Source organism: Balearica regulorum, chromosome 29, assembly GCF_011004875.1.
Source record: "Balearica regulorum gibbericeps isolate bBalReg1 chromosome 29, bBalReg1.pri, whole genome shotgun sequence".
Lineage (NCBI taxonomy): Eukaryota > Metazoa > Chordata > Aves > Gruiformes > Gruidae > Balearica > Balearica regulorum.
In genome coordinates this window covers 1,144,061-1,163,675 of record NC_046212.1, presented here as the reverse complement: position 1 = coordinate 1,163,675, position 19,615 = coordinate 1,144,061, and the positions used below count along the sequence as shown (strand labels likewise).

Genomic DNA, 19,615 nt, shown 5'->3' with positions numbered 1-19,615 from the left:
AGGCAAGGAGGCAGCCCCGGGGATGAGGGGGCACAACTCTGGGGGGGTCCCCACTGTCCCGGGGGTGCAGGGCTGCCCCTGGGGGGGGGGGTCCCTCACCGCACGTCACCCGTCCCCCGCCCCAAGCAGCGAAGCGGTTAACGGTGGGGGGGTGGCAATGGTGGGATCCCACCCCCGGGGCCGGCCCGGGGGGGGCTTATAAAGGTGGGCACCAGTGGCCCCCGGGGAGGGGAGCGGGGCCGTGGAGGGCAGCGGGGCCAGGCCATGCGGGAGTTGCGCTCGTCCTCCTTCTGGAGGGCCGTCCTGGCCGAGTTCCTGGGCAGCCTCCTCTACGCCCTGCTGGGGCTGGGGGCTTCCCTGCGCTGGGCCCCGGGCCCCCCCAGCGTCGTGGGGGCCGCCCTGGCCTTCGGGCTGGCTCAGGCCACCCTGGTGCAGGTGCTGGGCCACGTCAGCGGGGGCCACATCAACCCGGCCATCACCTTGGCCTTCCTGCTGGCCTCGCAGCTCTCCCTGCCCCGAGCCCTGGGCTACCTCCTGGCCCAGCTGCTGGGCGCCCTGGCCGGGGCCGGCGTGCTCTACGGTGTGACGCCGGCCCCCGTCCGCGGCACCCTCGGCCTCAGCGCGGTGAGCGGGGTAGGGGGGTGGGGGAGGTTTGGGGGCGCTTGAGGGGTTGGGGTACCATGGGGCTGTAATGGAGGATGGAGGGGGTTCAGAGATGCTTGGGGGTTTGGGGTGCTGAGGGGGAGCAAGGGGGGGGGTGTCAGGAGGTGCTTGAGGCGTTGGGGTGACGTGGGGCAGTAATGGGGGCTGAGGGTCTGGGAGGGGTTTGGGGGTGAGCGGGGGTTTGGGGTACGGTGGGGCTGGGGATGATGGGGGGGGTCGGTGGGGAATTGGGGCCAGGAGGTGCTTGGGAGCACGAGGGGGGACACACACAGAGCCAGGGCAGTGGGGGGGCTTTGGGGTGTCTGGGGAAGGGGGGAACCAGCTCGTGGGGTGCTGGCTGCCAGCCGGGGGCAGGCGGGGTGCTGAACCCCCTCCCCACGCAGCTGCACCCCGGCGTGGGTCCGGGCCAGGGCACGGTGGTGGAGCTGCTCCTGACCGCCCAGTTCGTCCTCTGCGTCTTGGCCAGCTTCGACGACCGCCACGACGGGCGCCCGGACTCGGCAGCGCTGCCCGTCGGCTTCTCCCTCGCCCTCGGCCACCTCTTCGGGGTAAGGGCGGCCACGGGGACCCCCCTGCCGTGACCCTGGGGGCTGGCGGGGGGGGCCCGGGGCCATGGGGGCAGTCAGCCGGCACCCCACGGCCCTGTCCTCCCCCCACCGCCCCGTCCTCCCCGCAGATCCACTACACGGGTGCCGGCATGAACCCCGCACGCTCCTTCGCCCCCGCCGTCATCACCCGCAACTTCACCAACCACTGGGTAAGTGGGGCGGGGGGACCCCCCATCCCACCCCAGGCCCTCCCGCTCCCTCCCCGCTTGTCCCAATCCTGCCCCAGCCACGGTGTCCCCGCCGAGGGGGGGCGGCCGCCGGAGCCACCCCGGTGACAGCAGCACCCCGGGGCGCGACGAGCCCCCCCCCCCTCACCCTGCTGCCCCCCAACACCTCGGGGGGACGCGGCCGCCCCCCCCTCACCCCCCCCATACACCCCCCCCACCCCACCCCGCACCGGGAGGTGGGTGCCCCGTGGCCGGGCCCCCAAGGGGTGGGGGGCGGGGGTGCCCCGCCGCCCGGGGGTGCCGGTGCCGGTGCCCACGCCGCCCCCCCGCAGGTGTACTGGGCGGGCCCGCTGCTGGGCGCGGCGCTGGGCGCGGTGCTGTACGAGTTCGCGCTGTGCCCGCGGCCGCGCAGCCTGGCCGAGCGCCTGGCCGCCCTCAAGGGAGAGCCCCCCGCCGTCACCGTCACCGCCGCCGCCGTCGCCGTCGCCACCGCCGCCGAGCTGCCGCCAGAGCCGCCGGCCGAGCCGCTGGAGCTGAAGACGCAGGGCCTGTAGGCCCGGCCCGGGCCCCCGCGCCCGCCCGCTGCTTTGCTGTGACGGGGCCGCCGCGGTGCGTGTGGTGCGTGCGTGTGTGTGCGGCGCGGCGGGCGGCGGCGGGGCCCCGCTGCCGGGATCCGGGACCCGGGCCTGGCCGGGGCCGATCGTACCGGGCCGGGGCCGCCCCGCCCCGCTGCGGCGGGAGTTCTGTGTTCGGTGAATTAAACCTGCTCTTTTATTTTGGTAACCGCTCGCGGCCGTGGCCGGGACCGGCGGGGGGGGGGGGGAACGGGACGGGGACGGGACACACCGGGGGCACCGGGACCGGCATCGCGCGGGGGCTGACGGGAGGGGCCGCCCGTTCCCGCGCCCGCAGGGGAGGCCCCGCCCCGGGGGAGGGGGCCGCGTCCCAGCCGGCCCCCGCACTTAAAAGGGCAATGTCGTAGGGACGCACTCCCTCACCGCGGGGCGATCCTTGGGGGGGGGCGTTCCCGCGACACTACGGTGGGTTGCAGCGGGGCGGCGCAAGTGCCGTACCCGAGGGGAGGGGGCTGCGTGGTACCGCGCCGCCGGTCCATGCCCGTGGTAGGCGGTGGAAGAGAGGGAGGGAGGGCCCACCGCATCCGCTCGGTGGGAGTTACCGCTTGAAGCCCGCGGGCGGGGCGGGGCCTCTCGCCGCGGGAACTGGGGCGGTTGTGTAACACCGCCCCCGCGCCGGGCCCCGCGCGCTGGGCCGCGAGGTGAGGGGGGGGACCGGGACCGGCCGGGGGGGAACCGGGGCGGGGCGGGGAGCGGGGGGACCGGGACCGGCCGGGGGGGAACCGGGGCGGGGGGCGGGGGGATCGGGACCGGCCGGGGGGGAACCGGGGCGGGGAGCGAGGGGACCGGGACCGGCCGGGGGGGACCCGGGGCGGGGCGGGGGGCGGGGGGACCGGGACCGGCCGGGGGGGAACCGGGGCGGGGGGCGGGGGGATCGGGACCGGCCGGGGGGGAACCGGGGCGGGGAGCGAGGGGACCGGGACCGGCCGGGGGGGAACCGGGGCGGGGCGGGGAGCGGGGGGACCGGGACCGGCCGGGGGGGAACCGGGGCGGGGAGCGGGGGGATCGGGACCGGCCGGGGGGGAACCGGGGCGGGGCGGGGAGCGGGGGGACCGGGACCGGCCGGGGGGGAACCGGGGCGGGGAGCGGGGGGACCGGGACCGGCCGGCGCTCCGGTATCGGGGGGGTGTGGGGGGGCGCCTGAATCTGACCGGTGTCCCGGTACCGGGGGGATCCCAGAACGGGGCGGGGGGGGGGGCAGCCGGCGGCGGCACTGACGGCCGTCTCGCAGAAGGCCCCCGGTCCCCAGCGCGGCGCCGCGCTGCATGGACTGGTACATGATGAACTGCGAGCTGCTGGCCACCTGCAGTGCCCTGGGCTACCTGGAAGGGGACGTCTACCACCGGGAGCCCGACTGCCTGGGTAGGTGGGGCGGCGGGGGGCGGCAGGGGCCGGGGGCGGCAGGGGCTCACGGGCCCGTGTCCCCCCCCCAGAGAGCGTCAAGGACCTGATCCGGTACCTGCGCCATGAGGACGAGACCCGGGACGTCCGGCAGCAGCTGGGGGCGGCTCAGATCCTGCAGAACGATCTCCTGCCCATCCTGGTCCAGTACGCGCAGGACTCGGTGCTCTTCGATGCTGTCGTCAGGTACCGGGAGGCAGGGTTGGGGCTGGGGGTGTCCCCGCAGGGGCTCCCCGCAGAGCGACGGTCCCACGCACCCCCACCCTACCCGCTCGCAGGCTGATGGTGAACCTGACGCAGCCGGCTCTGCTCTGCTTTGGCAAAGTGCCGTCGGATGCCACCTCCCGGCACCACTTTCTCCAGGTCCTGTCCTACCTCCAGGCCTACAAAGAGGTGAGTCTGCCCGGGGCGGGGGCCCCGGCACGGCCCCTGGGCGGGGGGCTCTGCCTGTGCCCCCCTCGCTCACGCAGGGGTTTCTGCAGGCTTTTGCCAGTGAGAAAGTTTTTGGGGTGCTCAGCGAGAAGCTCTACGACCTGCTGCAGCTGGTGAGTGCCAACTCCCTGCGCGGCTCCCGGGGACTGCGGGGTCCATCCCTGCCGAGTGGGGCTGGGGTCCCCATGGGTGTCATGGGGAGCCCTCACGGCCCCGTCGCCCCAGGACTGGGAGCAGCGGCAGGAGGAGGACACGCTGCTGATCGAGAGGATCTTGCTGCTGGTGCGCAATGTGCTACACGTCCCCCCCGACCCCGCAGAGGACCAGGTACTGGGACGGGGCCCTTCCCTGGGTACCTGGCGGGTCTGGGGCTGTGGTGGCTCCCCGGGGACCCCCCCGCTCTGCCTACTGAGCCCCTCGCCCACCGTCCCCCTCAGGGTGTGGACGGTGATGCCAGCGTGCATGACCGGGTGCTGTGGGCGCTGCACATCAGCGGCATGGATGACCTGCTCAAGTTCCTGGCCAGCGCCCAGGCGGAGCAGCAATGGGCCCTGCACGTCCTGGAGATCATCTCCCTCATGTTCCGCGACCAGGTGAGTTGGGGCGGGGGGCGGTGGGGCCAGGACCCCCATCCCGGGACCCCCCCCTGCAGTGCTGACAGCACTGCCCGTAGAGCCCGGAGGAGCTGGCGGCGCTGGGGCAGGGGCAGGTGGCTGCTGAGCATGGGGAGGACACGCGGGAGCTGGAGACCCTGCGGCAGCGGGAGCTGGCGGAGAGAAGGGCCCGAGCGCTGCAGCGCCCGTCCAGGTGAGGAGCGGGGGGACCCCCATGGCGGGGCCGGGACCCCCGTGGCAGGGCCGGCACCACTCACCCGTGTCCCCCTGCCCCAGGCACTCCCGCTTCGGCGGCTCCTACGTCCTGCAGGGCCTGAAGGCGATCGGGGACCGGGACGTCGTCTTTCACAAGGGGCTGCACAACGTAAGCGCGGGGATGGGGATGGGGGGGCACAGGGATGACACGGGGGCACAAGTCTAGCTGCTCCGTGCTTGTTCCCTGCAGCTGAAGAGCTACAGCCATGACCTGGGCAAGGAGATGCGGCGGGTGCCGCGGCGGCGCCAGGCTGCCCCCGAGGCCGAGCCCCCCCGCCGCTCCGCCCGCAATGTCCGGCTCTTCCTGCGCCGCTTCTGCCAGGACTTCCTGGAGGGCTGCTACAACCGCCTGATGCTGCTGGTCAAGGTGAGGGGCCGGGGGGGGGTTGTGATCCCCTCTCCAGGCTGCCGGACCCCCACTGAGCCCCCCCCCCGCCACCCCCAGGACCAGCTGGTGCGGGAGAAGGCTCAGCAGCACGACGAGACCTACTACCTGTGGGCCACCGCCTTCTTCATGGCCTTCAACCGCTGCCGGGGCTTCCGTCCCGAGCTGGTGTCGGAGACGGTGGGCGTCCGCGCCTTCCACTTCATCGAGCAGAACCTCACCAACTACTACGAAATGGCGCTGATGGACAAGAAGGAGGCAGCGACCTGGGCACGCAGGTGGGGACTGGGACACACACCACACCATGCCCCCCCCCCGGTGCCTGGGACCCCCCCGGTGCGGGACCTGCCCTGACGCTGCCGGTCCCCAGGATGCACCTGGCCCTGAAGGCGTACCAGGAGCTGCTGCGGACGGTGCAGGAGATGGACCGGTCCCCCGAGCAGGCGGTGCGGGACAGCAGCCAGGTCATCAAGAGTGAGTCCGTCTGTCCCACCCTCTGTCCCTGGGGGGGTCTGACCCTAGACCCCCCCCCCCCAACAGCTGACCCTCTCCTCCCCAGGCAACATCTTCTACCTGATGGAGTACCGGGAGCTCTTCCTCGCCCTCTTCCGCAAGTTTGACGAGACCAAGCAGCCGCGCAGCTTCTTGCGGGACCTGGTGGAGACGGCCCATCTCTTCCTCCGCATGCTGGAGCGCTTCTGCCGCAGCCGTGCCGGCCTCGTGGTGCAGGTGGGATGCGGCTCCCCTGCCGGGGGGGGTCCCTGGGAGGTCGGGCGGCCCCTGCTGACCCCATCCTCGCCCCCCCCCCCCAGAGCAAACGCGTGCGGAGGAGGAAGAAGCCGCGGGCACCTGCAGCCCTCGCCCCGCCACCGCCCAGCGCCACGGCGCTGGAGGAGCTGTGGGCAGGATTGGCCCCGCAGCTCCAGGCCTGCCTGCAGGTAGGGGGAAGGATCCGGCCCCACGGAGGGCACCGGGTGTCCTGGTGGGGCGCAGGGTGACAGTGTCCTGCCCCAGGGTGAGCTGCCCCTCCCCGAGGACGTGGTGCCCTTCGACGCCGCCTCAGAGACGCCGGTGGAGGAGCAGCGTGCCGAGGCTCTGCTGCGGATCCAGGGGTGCCTGCGGGATGCCCAGGCGCCCCAGGCCCTGCAGCTGCTGCGCTCTGCTAGGTACCAGCACCACAGCTCCCATCCTGCACCCACGCAGGGGCATGGGAACACAGTGCCAGCCTGTCCCCCTCTCCCCAGAGACGTCTGGCCCGAAGGGGACGTGTTCGGACCCCCTGACGCGGGGCCGCCCGAGGAGACCCGGCTGCTGCGGGAGATCCTCTTCGCTCCCCTGCCCCGTGAGTCCCTGGCTGGTGGCACCGGGGGCGGCGTGCTCTGGGCCAGGGCCCTCCAGGTGCTCAACACCATGCCATGCGCAGGGCCTGCACCCCCCGAGGCCGAGGAACCAGAGGAAGAGGAAGAGGAGGATGAGGAAGAGGAGGAAGAGACCGTGCAGGTGTCGGAGAAGGAGTTCAATTTCCTCGACTACCTGAAACGGTGAGAGGGGACGGCGGCGGGGGAGGTCCGGGGTGGCACCACTCGCCGGGGCGGCCCGACTCATCAGGGCTACTGGGGCAGGTTCGCCTGCGCCCCCGTGGTCCGGGCGCTCGTGCTGCTGCTGCGGGGGTACGCCCGCAACAGCCCCCGCACCAACCACTGCGCCGCTCGCCTGCTGCACCGCCTGGCCCGCGACCTGCACATGGAGCCTCTGCTCTTCCAGCTCTCCCTCTTCGCTCTCTTCCACCGCCTCCTCAACGACCCCGCCGCCGGCGCGCACCAGGTCAGCCAGGGCCCCCAAGCCCCCCACGCCCCCGGGGAGGGGTCCTGCCCTGGCATCTCGCAGCCCCGCCCACTCTCCCTCTGCCCGCAGGAGCTGGTGGCGTTGGCCAAGTTCATCCTGGGCAAGTTCTTTGCGCTGGCGGCCACCAACAAGAAAGCCTTCGTGGAGCTGCTCTTCTGGAAGAGCCCGGCAGCCGTCCGGGAGATGACCGAGGGCTACGGGTCCCTGTGCCAGGGAGAAGGGTGAGTGGGGCTGGGGAGGGGGCTGCCGCTCTCCCCTCACCTCCCCTCACCTCCCCTCCCCTCTGCGCAGGGCTGGCAGGAGCCGGGTCCCCCCCTGGACCCCCCAGGAGGAGCAGGAGCTGCGGGAGCTGTACTGGAAGTACAAGGAGGTGGAAGGTACCAGGGGCTCCCTGGGGCGGGGGGCAGCGGGACCCCCGGGGGCAGCGGGGGCTCCCTCCCTGCAGCCTCCCCCTCCCGCAGGCGAGGACGTCATCGCCGCCATCCTGGCCCATCTCCCGGCGCCCGGGCGGACGCGGAGGCAGGTGGTGAAGCAGCTGGTGCGGCTGGGGCTGGCCAGCAGCGCCAAGGACTTCCCACGGGAGAGGTGGGTTGGGGACCCCCCTGGGACCCCCAGGGCAGCCAGGCAGCCGCCTCACTCGGGGGCAGGGACCGATGGCCGTGCCCCATCCCCCAGGAAGGGCACCCGCCTCGTGCTGTGGACGCAGGAGCAGGAGGAGGAGCTGACGCGGCTCTTCGAGGAGTTCCAGGGCTCGGAGGGTGAGCGGGGCTGGGATGGGCTGGGGGGTGGCCCCCCATAGCCCCCCCATCCTGACCCCCTCCTCCCCACAGACGTCCTGGGGAACATCATGAAGCACCTGACGGCGCGGCGGTCGCGGGCTCGTGTGGTGGAGAAGCTGCTGGGGCTGGGGCTGGTGTCGGAGCGCAAAGAGCTGTACAAGAAGCGCCGGAGGAAGAGCTGGGGCCCTGGGCCGGTACGGGGGTCTGGGGGGATCTGGGGGGGGGCTCGGGCTGTGCCCGGCATGTGCTGCCCCTTCATGGGCACCCACACACCGCTCGTCCCCGCAGGGTGCTGCAGGCGCCCCGGCACCGCTGGCCCAGGACAGCTCGGCAGAGGACGGTGACAGCTCAGAGGAGGAGGAGGATGATGAGGAGGAAGGCCCCATGGAGGAGCACTGGGCACCTGAGGAAGGGGCCGGGCAGGGCCTGGCGCATTGTCTGCATCAGGAAGGTGGGCAAGGGGCTCCGAGCCCCCAAGTCGGGCTTGGCCGTGGGGCCGTACCCTGCCTCACCCTCCCCTGTCCCCAGGCCTGGCTGGGCCCCTGCGGTGGCTGGAGAACTGCCTGAGGAGGACGGCCGGGGACCGCGAGGAGGACGGTGAGCGGACGGGGGGGGCTGGGACCGGGGCGGGGGCCGGGGCTGGGGCCGGGCTGACGGTGCTCTTGACCCAGGCGTGTCGCACCCGGTGCCGCTGGTGCCGCTCTCGGAGGAGAACGAGGACGCCATGGAAGACCGGCGCTTCCGCACCCTGCTACGGCAGCTGGGGCTCCGGCCCCCCGCCAACGAGCAGGTGAGGTCCCCGTCCCCATCTCTGTCCCCGTCCTCTCGCTCCCGGCGCGGCCCTGCAGTGTCTCCCCTCTCCGCCCAGGAATCCTTCTGGCGCATCCCGGCCACCCTCACCCCACAGCAGCTCCGCCGCTTGGCCGCCTCCATCGCCCACCACGGCCCCGACCCTCCGGGGTCCTCCCAGGTGCCGCCAGAGCCCCCCAGGTGTCCCCAGGACTCAGTTCCAGGTGAGAGGCTGGGCTGGGGGTGCAGGAGCCGGGCTGGGGTCCCCAAGTCATGGGGCCGGCCATCAGCCCCTCTTCTTGTGCCCGTCAGCAGAGCAGCCAGCGGCAGGGCTGGGATCGGACTCGGAGAGGTTAGAACGGGCTCCCGTGCACCAGCCCCGCAGCTGGGTCCTCCCCCCACTCCGGGGGGTGGTTGGGGGGGTCCCCTCCCTGACTGGGGTACTCCCGGTGTGGGGCTGAGCGATGCCAACCCCTGTCCTCACTGCTGCAGCGAGGAGCCTGTCCCTGGCCCCAGCCCCGTGCAGCCAGGCACCAAGAGACGTCGAGAGCTCGACAGCGAGGAGGAGGAGGATGACAGCAGCTCCGGTGGGTTCAGCCCCTCCCCTCTGGGGGGCTGTGGGGGCTCTGGGTGTCACTGGGAGCTGGGCACGGGATGCTGCCAGGTCACGCTGGACCCGGCCCCTTTGCTGCATCCCTGGTGCTGGGGAGATGGGGGGGGGCAGGGGCGTACCCCCCCCTCCCTGCAACCCCTGGCTGGGGGTGCTCAGCCCCCTCCCCGCTCCCTCTACCCACAGGCACAGAGCCGGCCCCTGCAGCCCCCCGCTCCGAGGAGGAGGAGGATGATGAGGACCCGCAGCCCCTGGGGAGGCGGAAGCGCGTCCGCCGTGTTGAGGAGGAGGAAGAGGAAGAGGAAGGTTGAGGGGCTCCCACTTGCCTGGGCCCTGGGTTGTTTTCTGGGTTTTCTGCAGGTTTTAAAGCTGTTTTTAAAGGTGCTGCGAACGCAGGCGGCAGCTCTCCGCCCTGTCCTTCTCCTCTGTCTGACCCGGTGTCTCCGTTTCCCCGTTTTTACCCCAAACTCTCTCTTTTCCCTCAGCTGTTTTTTTGTTGTGTTTCTTCCCCTAACACCTTTTAAATCTGTAAAGAGACCAAATAAACCAATGCAGCTCTCGGCCTTGCCTGGTGTGGGGCTGCGGGGTCCCTTGGGGCTGCGAGCTGCCCGTTCCCCGGGACCTGCCCTGTCCCTGGGCCGGGGCCAGGCCCTGGGTGTCGCAACACCCGATAGCAGCGGCTATAAAGGGGCCGCAGGGGCGGCAGCCCCAGCGCCAGCAGCCCCAGCGCCAGGACGGGGCAGGGGACGGCAGTGTCGGCAAGCGGGTGAGCCGGGGTGCTGGGGGGGCCGCGGGGAGCTGCGGCTGTGGGGGGGCTGACGGGGCTCTGCCCCTTCTCCCCCTTCTCCCCCTTCTCCCCCTTCTCCCCCTTCTCCCCCTTCTCCCCCTTCTCCCCCTTCTCCCCCTTCTCCCCCTTCTCCCCCTTCTCCCCCTTCTCCCCCTTCTCCCCCTTCCACAGGCTGTCCTGGAGCTGCTGCCATGCCCCAGGTTCTGCTCTTCCTCCTGCTCCTCCTCCTCAGCCTGGGGGGCAGTGCCCTCCCTGCCGTCCCCCCCAGGCCGGGTGCCGATGACCAGGCCGCGGTGCGGGTGCTGCTGGGGCAGCTGGCGGAGCGCATCCCGCCGCAGGCCCTGCCGGGGCGCGGGGTCTCATGCCAGGACCTGCGCCCCGAGGCCCTGCCCGGCTTCGCCCAGCTCCCGCCGCCGCCCCGGGCCCTGGCCCGCGCCGCCCTGGCCCTGGCGCTGAGCGGGGCCGCCTGCGCGACCCAGGCCGAGGCGGAGGTGCTGGCGCTGGCACGGGAGCTGGGTCCCCCCACGGCCACGGCGCTGCTCCGGGGTCTGGCGGGGCTGCGGGGTGCCCCGGCCCCCGAGGCTCTGCCCTTCCTCCTCCTCAGCCTGGTGCAGCCGGGGGGCTCTGCCCCAGCACGGCCCTGCTCGGCGCCCTCCCGGCTCCGGGGCCCTGCGGCCGGCACCCACCCCACCCTGCCTGGGGTGCCGGTCTCGGGGCCCGTGGCCGAGGAGGTCCAGGCGCTCCCGGGGGCCAGGGCTCGTGCCTGGCTGCCTGCGTGCCGCCGTGCCGCCCGGCACCAGTCCCGGCGTCGGCGGGAGGATGAGGATGCCTGCAACCCGCCGGGGGAGCGGGAGGCCCACGGGGTGCTGGAGTGGGTGCCGGGCGTCAGCACCTTCTACAACCTGGGCACCAGCCTCTACTACGCCTTCCAGGGCTGCGACGCCGTGGCCTCCGCGCGGGCCCTGGAGGTCGCCGAAGACCTGGGCTACGCCGGCCTGGCCGCCCTCACCGCCGGCGCCGGTGGCCCGGTGGCCCTGGGGCTGCAGCTGGGGCTGCAGCCGGGGCTGAAGGCGGGGGTGCGGGCGCTCATCAGCTACTTCACCTCGGCCGGGGACCCCCAGCCGGCCCCCACCGCCCACAGCGGCCCCGTCCTCATCGTCTGAATAAAGGCCCTACGCGGCAGCTGGCTCCGTGTCCCGGCCCGTGTCCGCGTCCCTGCCCGGGGGGGGCCGGTGGCCGGTCGATGCGGGGCCGCCCTGCCCCGGGGCACGGGGACCTTGGCCCTGCGGGGAGACCTTGCCCGACCCACGTGGTGGCAGCCGGCCCCAGCCCCGCCAGCGTGCCGTGCCGTGCCGTGCCGTGCCGTGCCGTGCCGTGCCGTGCTCCGGGCCCCGCGGGCTGTCCCCGGCCCCGGCCCGGCCCCCCCCGGGCTCCCCCCGTGCCCCCGCCCGTCCCGCCCCGCCGCCGCCATCGCCCCGCCCCCGCCGGCCCCGCCGCCGCCGGCCCCGCCCCCTGACGTCATTTCGGAGAAGTGAGCAACTCCGCTGGAAGCCGCGTCTCCGGCTCGGGGAGGCGTGGCCTCGCTGCCGCGCTCCGCCAATCGCCGCGCAGACCGGGTAGGGGGCGTGGCCTCCGCCCCTTCCTCCCCCCGGTAGCCGGGAGCCACCCAGGGCGCGGAGGTGGGAGCCGGGGGGGTCCCGGGGGGTCCGGGGGGGTCCCGGGGGATCCGGGGGTCCTGTCTGTCCTGTCTGCAGGGCGCCGCTTCGGGGCCGGGGCCGGGGCCGGGAGCAGACAGGGCTTCCCGGTTGGGGCAGGCAGGGATCGCCCGCGGGGGGGTCCCTTGGGGGGTCCCCCTGGGGTGGGGGGTGTTTAGGGGCGCCCCCTCCCCCCCCCAGGATCCCTACGGGGGGGACGCTTGGGGTGCAGAGGACCTGTCTGGGAGGTGTCTGCAGGGGCACAGGGGGGAGCCGGTCTGGGGAGGGGGCCTGGGGTGCTGCGGGTGGGGGGGGTGCGTGTGTGCGGGTGCCCCAGCCCCTGCAGCTCGGGGCACCGCGGCCCCCGGGCACCTCTGCCTGCTGACCCCCTCCTCACGCCCCAGGACGGGGCTGCCAGCCCGCCGTGCTCCCGCGGCCCAGCCCGAGCCGGAGCAGAGGGACCCTCGGGACCACCGTGCTGCGGCAGGTACATGGGGCGCGGGGGTGCCCGGCGGGGCACACGGGTGCTGGTTTCGTATCCTCCGGCCCCGCTGCGGTCGGGGGGGTCGGTGGGGCTGCCCTGACACCCCCCACCCCCCCAGCATGGCGCAGTGGCAGGAGGTGCAGAGTTTGGCCAACGCCTACCTGGAGCAGGTCCACCAGCTGTACGCGGGGGCCGCGCTGCCCATGGTGGTGCGGCAGTGCCTGGCCGCCTGGATCGAGAACCAGAACTGGTAATGGGGGGGCGGGGGTCCGGGGCTGGGGGCCGTACGGTTGGTGCGTGCCAGGCCGGTGCTGAGCCCACGGTACCGCAGGCGCCAGGCGGCCGAGCCGCTCTCCTCCCATGCCCGGATGCTCTTCCACTCCTTGCTGGCGCTGCTGGGCGAGCACCTGGGCAGCCCGGGGCTGGGCGGCGAGGACTTCATGCTGAAGCACAACCTGCGCAAGGCCTGCCGCGATCTCCAGGTGGGCGGTGGGGCCGGGGTGGGGGGCCAGGGCAGGGGGGGGACCAGGGGTCTCTGTACCCCGCTGACCCCCCCCAGCCCCTCCACAGGCTGAGTTCGAGGAGTGCCCGGAGAATTTTGCCAACCTGGTGGCCAACCTGCTGCAGGAGGAACGGCGGATCCTGCGCCTGGGGCAGGCGGGGACACAGGTAGGCCAGGGCCCCCCCCTCGCCCCGCGGGGCTCTGCCGGCCGCTGCCCGACACCCCACGTCTCCACAGGGAAAGGCCACCCCGGCACCCAGCACACCCCCAGAGAGTGACCGGGAGCAGCAGATCCAGCGGCGCCTGGCCGAGTTCCACGTGGCCCTGCAGGTAATGACCTCCCCCAGCCCCCCCAGGTCCCCAGGGGCTTCCCAGCCCCTCACCCTGCTCTGTCCCCAGGAGGCTGAACGTGCCTTCCGGCACCTAGATGACTTGCAGGAGGCCTTTGACTTCTGCTACAAGGTGCACTACCTACCAGGTAAGGACCGATCCTGCCTGCCCTGGGGGGCAGACGTGGGGCAGCGCTGCCCTGTGCCCCGCTGTGCCCCCCCCCGACCCCCCCCTTACCCCTTGCCCGCAGGCGAGGACAGGACCAGCGACCCCCAGTACGCCCAGCAGGTCCAAGCCCTCGAGGCCAAGCTGCAGATCCTGGACCGGCAGCGATGGGTAAGAGGGGGCCAGGGCTGGGCTGGGGGGGGCCATGGCCGCCCCATGCCCGCCCCATGCCCCCCACTCAGGCACGTGTCTCTTCCCAGGAGGTGCTGGCTCAGATACAGCAGCTTCTGGGACGCAGCGAGACCCTGCGGGACTTCCTGCTGCAGGAGCTGGAGGCCTGGCGGGAGCGGCAGCAGCATGCGTGCCTGGGGGCCCCCGTCGACACCCGCCTGCGCCCGCTGGAGACCTGGTAGGGCCGGGATGGGAGGGGGACGGTGGGGCCGCGGCCGGCCCCCGCTGAGCCCCACGGTGCCCGCAGGTTCACGGAGCTGGGCCAGGGGCTCTTCCAGCTGCTCCAGCTGCTGCGGGCGCTGGGGGACCTGCAACGGAAGGTGACCTACGAGAGGGACCCACTGAAGGCAGAGACCCCCCTCCTGGAGCGGCGGCTGCAGGAGCTGCTCACTTACCTGCTGAAGAGGTGGGGGTGGTGCGGGGGGGGGGACCCGGGGGGGCCGGGGCAGCCCTGACCCTCCCGGTGCCCCCAGTGCCTTCGTGGTGGAGCAGCAGCCCAACATGCCCAACGCCTGCAAGCGCCCGCTGGTGCTGCGTACGGCCAGCAAGTTCTCGGCCCGCGCCCGCCTGCTCGTCCGCCTCCACGACCGCAACCACCGCATGGAGGCCAAGATCCACATCGACAGGTCAGGACCCCTGGGGTGGGCCCCCCTGCCTGGCCACGGGGGTCCCGGGGTCCCGCTCCCCGCTGATGCCCTGTTGTCTCTTGCAGGGACCCTCCCAAGATAAAAGGGTGAGAGCCGAGCGAGCGCTGGGTGCAGTGGGCAGAGCTGTGCTCCCCCCGGGGGTCCCGGCCCCCCACCCGCTGCTTCTCTCTGTCCCGCAGGTTTCGCAAGTTCAACATCCTGACGTCGAGCAGCAAAACCCTCCTGGCAGGGGACAATCCCCAGGATGGGCTGGTCTGCGACTTCCAGTACCTTGTAGGGACCCCTGCCCGGACCCCCGGGTCCTCCGTGGGATTGGGGAGCGGGGCGAGGACCCCAGCCCAGCCCCGGCCCCCAGCCCCCCGCTGACTCTCTCCTGCCCTGCAGACGCTGAAGGAGCAGAAGGACAGCCGGTCGGGCAAGGGCAGCAAAGGCACCGGCGAGGTGGGTGCGGGGTTGGGGGCCTTGGGGGCGGCCGGTGCCCCACGGTGCCCACAGTGCCCACGGTGCCACCTCTGCGCAGGGTCCCCTGGCCGTGACGGAGGAGCTGCACCTCATCACCTTCACGCTGGCATACGCCTACTGCGGGCTGGAGCTAGAACTGGAGGTGAGGGATGGGGGCCGGGGGGGCTCGGGGGGGCCGGAGGGGCTGTCGGCCTGACCCCTGCTCCCCCACAGACCTCCACGCTGCCCTTCGTCATCATCTCCAACAACAACCAGCTCTCCAGCGCCTGGGCCTCCATCCTCTGGTTCAACATGCTCAGCAGCAACCCTAAGGCGAGCAGGAGCCCTGTCCTATCCCCGCGTCCTATCCCTCCGTCCCTGGTCCTCCCCCCATGCCCTGTCCCTTCTCCTGTCCCCAGCCCCTGCCCCGTCCTGGTCCCTGTCGCATCCCTGGCCCCTGCCCCGGTGCAGGTCCCCGGAACCTGCCGTGTGCCCCCGGCCCTGCTCACCCTGTTTTCCGCAGGAACAACATTTCTTCTCTTCGCCGCTCCCGGCACCCTGGCCCCGGCTGGCCGAGGTGCTGAGCTGGCAGTTCGAGAGCGTGGCGGAGCGGGGCCTGAGCAAGGAGCATCTCCTCATGCTGGCCGAGAAGCTCTTCGGTAAGGCCGGGTGCCGGCACCGAGCTCCCCCCTCCATGCCGACCCCCCCCAGGGCCAGGACGGGGGCCGTGCTGCCCCCTCACCCTGCTCTCACCTCCAAGGCTCAAAGCCGTCTCCGGAGAGCACCGTGGCCTGGCCCAAGTTCTCCAAGGTGAGCGGTGCTTGTCCATGGCCCCGTCTGTCTGTCCCCCCGTCCCGCCATGGCCCCGTCCCCCCCGTCCCCGCTCACCCGCCCTCTCTTGCAGGACAGCGCCTCCGGCTTCTCCTTCTGGGCCTGGCTGGACGGGATCCTGGGGCTGCTCCAGGAGCACCTCAAGCAGCTCTGGAAGGACGGGTAGGAGCGGGGCTGGGGGGCCGGGGGGGGGCTGGGGGCCATGGGGGCTAACGGTGGGCTCCCCCAGGCTCATCCTGGGCTTCGTGAGCCGGAAGCAAGAGAAGAAGCTGCTGAAGGGGAAGCGGACGGGGACGTTCCTGATCCGGTTCAGCGAGAGCATCCTGGGGGGAGTCACCTGCACCTGGGTGGAGCACCCCGAGACTGGTGAGCGTGGCCCCCCCCATCCCGGCCTCAGCCCTGCCCCGGGTGCTGACTCCGACTGCCCCCCACCCCGCAGGGCCCCCCGCATTCCGGGCGGTGGTTCCCTACACCGCAGCCGAGCTGGCGTCTCTGGCGCTGCCTGACATCATCCGCGACTACCAGCTGCTGGTGGAGGAGAACATCCCCGAGAACCCCCTCCAGTTCCTGTACCCCAACACCGCCCGCGACGAGGCCTTCGGGCCCTACTACAGTCAGCGGCAGGAGGGTACGGCGCAGCACGGTGCGGCACGGCGTGGGGCAGGCACCCACCGCCCCCTCCGACCTCTCCTCTCTGTCCCCAGGGAACCTGATGGAGCAGAAGAAATACCTGAACCGGCGTCTCATCCGTGTGTCCTCCAGGTGAGGCGGGGGGACGCCTCGGTCCCTCCATGGCCCCACGGGGAGGGGGACCCTCTCGCCCGCAGCCTTGTGTTCCTGTACCCTGACCTTGACCTTGACCCTGACCCGCTGTCTCTCCCTGCAGGCAGGCAAATGAGTCGTGGCAGACAGAAGAGGAGTTGGTGGCTGCCACGGAAAACCTGGAGATGCTGCAGCTGCAGCCCAGTGGCCTGGGGACACAGCAGCCGGGTGGCCTGGCACCGCTGCAGCCCGGGGGCTCGGGGACAATGCAGGTGATGGCTGTGAGCCCGGGGATGCTGCAGCCTGGCGGCTCGGGGATGCTGCAGCCGGGGCCCCACGGCCTGGAACCATCACAGCAGCCACAGGTGGGATCGGGGGTCTCGGAAATGCTGCAGCCAGGGGCCAGGGACCTGGAGCCGCAGCCGGTGGGACCGGGGGGCTCAGGGCCACTGCAGCCAGCGGCCAGGGACGCAGGTATGCCGCAGCCGGTGCTGGGGCCCGTGGAGCCGGTGCTGGTCCCCAACGGGCTGGAGACACTGCCACCGGAGCTGAGGGACCTGGAACTGGTACCCGGGAGCCCGGACATGCAGGAGCTCCTCCGGTCGCTGGCAGAGGGGCTGGAGCCGGGCTCGGGGATGCTCGAGACACTGGAGGCGGCAGAGCTGATGCCTGACGTGTTGGAGGCTGTAGACAGGGGGCTGGAGGGGCTGGGCCCCAGGCTGGAAAGTGAGTGTCGGGGCTGGGGGGCACGCAGGGGAGTCCCCTTGTCCCCTTGGCACTGACCTCTCCCCATCCCGCAGGCAGTGCCGCGCTCCTGGACCCCTGCGACCCGTTCCTGCCGCAGCCCGAGGACACGGCCCTGCCCACTGTCACCTCCCTCTTCACCGCCACCGACATCCCCTCGCTCCATATCGATGCCAACGACTTCCAGTGACTCCCCCCGGCCTCCCCCTGTAAATAAACCTCTTCCCACCCCAGCTGCCTGTAGGCAAACCTCGGTCGCGCCGTACACAGGGAGCCGCTCGTCTCCTTCAGACCTTTATTAGAAATCTATAAATACCCGAGATAAATAGGGAGCATTGCACATAAATAGCCCTCGGGGTGGAGGGCAATAAATAATCGGGGGGGTCGTGGCCGGGCCGGCCTCAGTGGGGGCTGGCACTGTGGGTGAAGACGCGGCTCATGATGGCGGTGAAGGACTGGAGCCGCTGGAGTGCCAGGCGCTGCAGCAGCGGGTGGGCCCAGGCATCGCTGGGGGCCATGGGATGCCGGGGGGGACGGCCGTGCTCCTGCTGCGGGGAGAGCGGGGTTAGGGGGCCCGAGGCTGCAGCTGATGGGCACTGGCTGTGGGGGGAACAGGCTCCCCGGGGGCTGCTGCTCCCTCCTGGCTTCTCTGCCCCCCCCCCCAGCCCCTCACCTGGACGAGGCCCAGGAGCCGGTCCAGTGCAGCCTCCAGCTTGGTCAGGCGGCGGGCGGTGAAGATGTCGGAGCCCAGCAGGTCCCGGTAGTGCTGCAGCCCCTGGAGGATGCGCCGCAGGCAGCGCTGTGGGGAGCGAGGCGTGAGCCAGGGACCCCCACGCACATCCCAGCACCCTGGGACCCCCAGGAACATCCCTCAGCTTCCCTGGCCCACCCACCTCAGCATCCCTGGGACCACCAGACACCCCTGGGAACCTCCAGCACTCCTGGGACCCCCGGCCACCCCGGGAACCCTGGGCACATCCCCCAGAGCGCCCTGGGCTCATGCCCCTTCCTGGGTACCCTCAGGCTCCCTGGCTGCCCCACTGCGGCCCCAGACCCCTCCCCATGTGTCGCCCCCCCCCCAGTACCGTGTTGTTGGTGTCCAGCGTGGAGGGGTCGCAGGCGTCGCTGCAGCGGATCCGGGGGGGCCAGTTCTTGGGGTCCTCCTCGCTCAGGCGCATCTCCTCCTGGCAACGCGGGGGGTCAGAGGGGTCCCCACGTCCCCTGCTCCCCCCCTCCCCGGCACCCCGCACCCTGGGGGCACCCCTCCTGCCGGGATGCCCCGCACATTCCGGTGCCCGCAGACCCCCGGTGCCCCCCCGGGCTCACCAGGGCCCGGTGCGGCTCCTTGAGGGTCGACACCAGCTGCGACAGCTCCCGGGAGAGGTTCCTGCAGGCGGCCCAGTCGGTGCGGGGGGCCGGGGCCGGGGCCGGGGCCGCGGACGGCGGCAGCAGCAGCAGCAGCGGGAGGCAGAGGCAGAGGAGCCGGAGCGGGGCCATGGTCGGTCGATGCCGCCACCGGCGCGGCTACCGGGCTCTTATGGGGCGGCGGCAGGTGGGGAATCCCCGGGGCAGGTGGCACCCGCCCCCCGTTACTGCGAAATCGCCGCCCCCCCCCCGAAAGCAGAACCGATACCGGGGCCGGGGTCCCCGGGCTGCGCCCCGTCGTGCCCGGCCCCGCGCCGTGCGGCGCCGGGACGGGACGGGACGGGCAGGAAAACCCGGGGCAGTTCCTGGTGGCTCCGTGCCCGGGGGCACCGCGGCGGCAGCGGCACGGGCGGGACCGGGACACCGCGACCGCCCCGGGACCCCCCCGCGCCCCGGGACCCCCCCGACCGGCGCACCTGGGCCGCCCCGCCGAGCGCACCGGGAGCCCGGGCGAGGCGGGACCCTCCCGGAGCCCGGCGGTGCCCCGACGGTGTCCCCTCGGTGTGCTCCCCGCTGCCCCTCGCCCCGCCACACCGGGCAATCAGCCGGACCGGCGGCTGGCGGCTCCCCGGGGCCCCGGTGTCCCGGCGGGGCTTCCCCCCGCCCGCGTCGCCCGGCACCCCCGCAGCTCTCGGCAGCCCCGGTCCTCGCCGCGCTGGGCCGCCCGCGGCGCCGCAATCCCGGCGGCCCCGACGGGGCGGGCTCCGGCTCTTCCCGTTCCTGCCCGACGGGGCTGCCCCCGGCCTTCCCCGGGCCCCCGGGCACGCACCGGCCGCGCCTCGGGCACCGGCCCAGGGCCGAGCCCACTCCGGGGGGGGGCCGCCCGCCCTCCCTGCCCGTGGCGTCGTGTCCCCGGTGGGTTTGGGAGCGGGAGGCCGGGGCCGGTGGGGCTCAGCATCACGGCTCGGCCACGGCGCGCTGCCCTGGGGACCCCGCGGGACACGGCGGGATGCCGGGGGACAAGCGTGGGCCGTTGTGGGGCACTTGGGGACACTCTGGGATCCGATGGACACCGCTGTGGGACCCCGTGGGGTGCCAGGGGACGCTGCGTGACACCCGCGGGCCCGGTGGGACGTCGTGGGAGGCCACGGGACGCTGCAGAGCCGCAGGTGCCGCAGCCGGTGGGCAGCGCCTTGGGGTCTGCGCGGTGCTGGGGGGGCGGAGGGGCCCGAGGGGCGTCCCGGAGCGCTCCCTCTGCCCCGGGCTCTCCCGGTCCCGGTCCCGGCGTCGCCCCGGGGGCCGCGCCCGCCACACGCCGCCACCCCCGCCCCGAAATGGCCAATTTGAGTCTTTTTGTCCCCTCCGCCGCGCCGTCCGGCACGCCACCCGCCGCGCCGCTTAGTCCCGCCTCATTCAGGCGCTAATTGGCCGGCGTTCCGCGGCTCCGCA

At 73.1% G+C, this 19,615-nt stretch overlaps 4 protein-coding genes across 5 annotated transcripts; 3 read left to right on the top strand and 1 right to left on the bottom strand.

The window, feature by feature from the left end:
- The first annotated feature begins 201 nt into the window (after positions 1 to 201).
- MIP (major intrinsic protein of lens fiber) lies at positions 202 to 2,211 on the top strand. Its single transcript, XM_075737657.1, has 4 exons — positions 202 to 624; positions 1,047 to 1,211; positions 1,340 to 1,420; positions 1,771 to 2,211. The coding sequence occupies exons 1-4, from the start codon at positions 265 to 267 to the stop codon at positions 1,990 to 1,992; spliced, it is 828 nt and encodes a 275-aa protein (XP_075593772.1). The 5' UTR covers positions 202 to 264; the 3' UTR covers positions 1,993 to 2,211.
- A 473-nt stretch (positions 2,212 to 2,684) lies between these two features.
- Positions 2,685 to 11,155, top strand: TIMELESS (timeless circadian regulator). 2 transcript variants are annotated; one of them, XM_075737655.1, is made up of 30 exons: positions 2,685 to 2,714; positions 3,275 to 3,435; positions 3,507 to 3,660; positions 3,753 to 3,867; positions 3,957 to 4,019; positions 4,132 to 4,233; positions 4,344 to 4,499; positions 4,580 to 4,713; positions 4,797 to 4,884; positions 4,966 to 5,142; positions 5,221 to 5,438; positions 5,531 to 5,634; positions 5,720 to 5,889; positions 5,973 to 6,098; positions 6,175 to 6,326; positions 6,405 to 6,502; positions 6,584 to 6,701; positions 6,783 to 6,984; positions 7,075 to 7,226; positions 7,297 to 7,382; positions 7,467 to 7,590; positions 7,681 to 7,763; positions 7,836 to 7,978; positions 8,073 to 8,235; positions 8,313 to 8,381; positions 8,456 to 8,574; positions 8,653 to 8,797; positions 8,886 to 8,925; positions 9,066 to 9,949; positions 10,142 to 11,155. In XM_075737655.1, exons 2-30 carry the CDS (start codon positions 3,339 to 3,341, stop codon positions 11,131 to 11,133), a joined length of 5,274 nt encoding a protein of 1,757 aa, XP_075593770.1. In that variant the 5' UTR covers positions 2,685 to 2,714; positions 3,275 to 3,338; the 3' UTR covers positions 11,134 to 11,155. The 2 variants fall into 2 exon arrangements, with proteins under 2 accessions (XP_075593770.1, XP_075593771.1); XM_075737656.1 differs by lacking the exon at positions 10,142 to 11,155 and having other exon boundaries at positions 8,889 to 8,925; positions 9,066 to 9,160; positions 9,370 to 9,743.
- Positions 11,156 to 11,589: 434 nt separating this feature from the next.
- Positions 11,590 to 17,034, top strand: STAT2 (signal transducer and activator of transcription 2). Its single transcript, XM_075737679.1, has 24 exons — positions 11,590 to 11,649; positions 12,069 to 12,151; positions 12,267 to 12,398; positions 12,480 to 12,630; positions 12,719 to 12,817; positions 12,888 to 12,980; positions 13,050 to 13,128; positions 13,231 to 13,316; positions 13,406 to 13,554; positions 13,624 to 13,782; positions 13,850 to 14,002; positions 14,089 to 14,109; positions 14,203 to 14,296; positions 14,408 to 14,464; positions 14,544 to 14,627; positions 14,699 to 14,797; positions 14,988 to 15,123; positions 15,225 to 15,274; positions 15,369 to 15,457; positions 15,525 to 15,661; positions 15,735 to 15,923; positions 16,000 to 16,057; positions 16,182 to 16,783; positions 16,858 to 17,034. Exons 3-24 carry the CDS (start codon positions 12,268 to 12,270, stop codon positions 16,989 to 16,991), a joined length of 2,850 nt encoding a protein of 949 aa, XP_075593794.1. The 5' UTR covers positions 11,590 to 11,649; positions 12,069 to 12,151; position 12,267; the 3' UTR covers positions 16,992 to 17,034.
- A 54-nt stretch (positions 17,035 to 17,088) lies between these two features.
- IL23A (interleukin 23 subunit alpha) lies at positions 17,089 to 18,426 on the bottom strand. The gene is made up of 4 exons (XM_075737680.1): positions 18,128 to 18,426; positions 17,887 to 17,985; positions 17,475 to 17,600; positions 17,089 to 17,349 (listed from the first exon to the last, which is right to left on the bottom strand). The coding sequence occupies exons 1-4, from the start codon at positions 18,296 to 18,298 to the stop codon at positions 17,203 to 17,205; spliced, it is 543 nt and encodes a 180-aa protein (XP_075593795.1). The 5' UTR covers positions 18,299 to 18,426; the 3' UTR covers positions 17,089 to 17,202.
- Positions 18,427 to 19,615: the final 1,189 nt, after the last annotated feature.

Coding starts and splice junctions, on each gene's coding strand:
- MIP (XM_075737657.1), top strand. CDS start 265: ATGCGGGAGTTGCGCTCGTCCTCCTTCTGGAGGGCCGTCCTGGCCGAG. Junction 1,212..1,339: donor CCCTCGGCCACCTCTTCGGG/GTAAGGGCGGCC, acceptor TCCTCCCCGCAG/ATCCACTACACGGGTGCCGG. Junction 1,421..1,770: donor GCAACTTCACCAACCACTGG/GTAAGTGGGGCG, acceptor GCCCCCCCGCAG/GTGTACTGGGCGGGCCCGCT.
- TIMELESS (XM_075737655.1), top strand. CDS start 3,339: ATGGACTGGTACATGATGAACTGCGAGCTGCTGGCCACCTGCAGTGCC. Junction 3,868..3,956: donor ACCTCCAGGCCTACAAAGAG/GTGAGTCTGCCC, acceptor GGGTTTCTGCAG/GCTTTTGCCAGTGAGAAAGT. Junction 7,979..8,072: donor AGAGCTGGGGCCCTGGGCCG/GTACGGGGGTCT, acceptor TCGTCCCCGCAG/GGTGCTGCAGGCGCCCCGGC.
- STAT2 (XM_075737679.1), top strand. CDS start 12,268: ATGGCGCAGTGGCAGGAGGTGCAGAGTTTGGCCAACGCCTACCTGGAG. Junction 15,924..15,999: donor CTACAGTCAGCGGCAGGAGG/GTACGGCGCAGC, acceptor CTCTGTCCCCAG/GGAACCTGATGGAGCAGAAG. Junction 16,058..16,181: donor CTCATCCGTGTGTCCTCCAG/GTGAGGCGGGGG, acceptor CTCTCCCTGCAG/GCAGGCAAATGAGTCGTGGC.
- IL23A (XM_075737680.1), bottom strand. CDS start 18,298: ATGGCCCCGCTCCGGCTCCTCTGCCTCTGCCTCCCGCTGCTGCTGCTG. Junction 17,601..17,886: donor CGCTGGACACCAACAACACG/GTACTGGGGGGG, acceptor CGCTCCCCACAG/CGCTGCCTGCGGCGCATCCT. Junction 17,350..17,474: donor GGCTCCTGGGCCTCGTCCAG/GTGAGGGGCTGG, acceptor CTCTCCCCGCAG/CAGGAGCACGGCCGTCCCCC.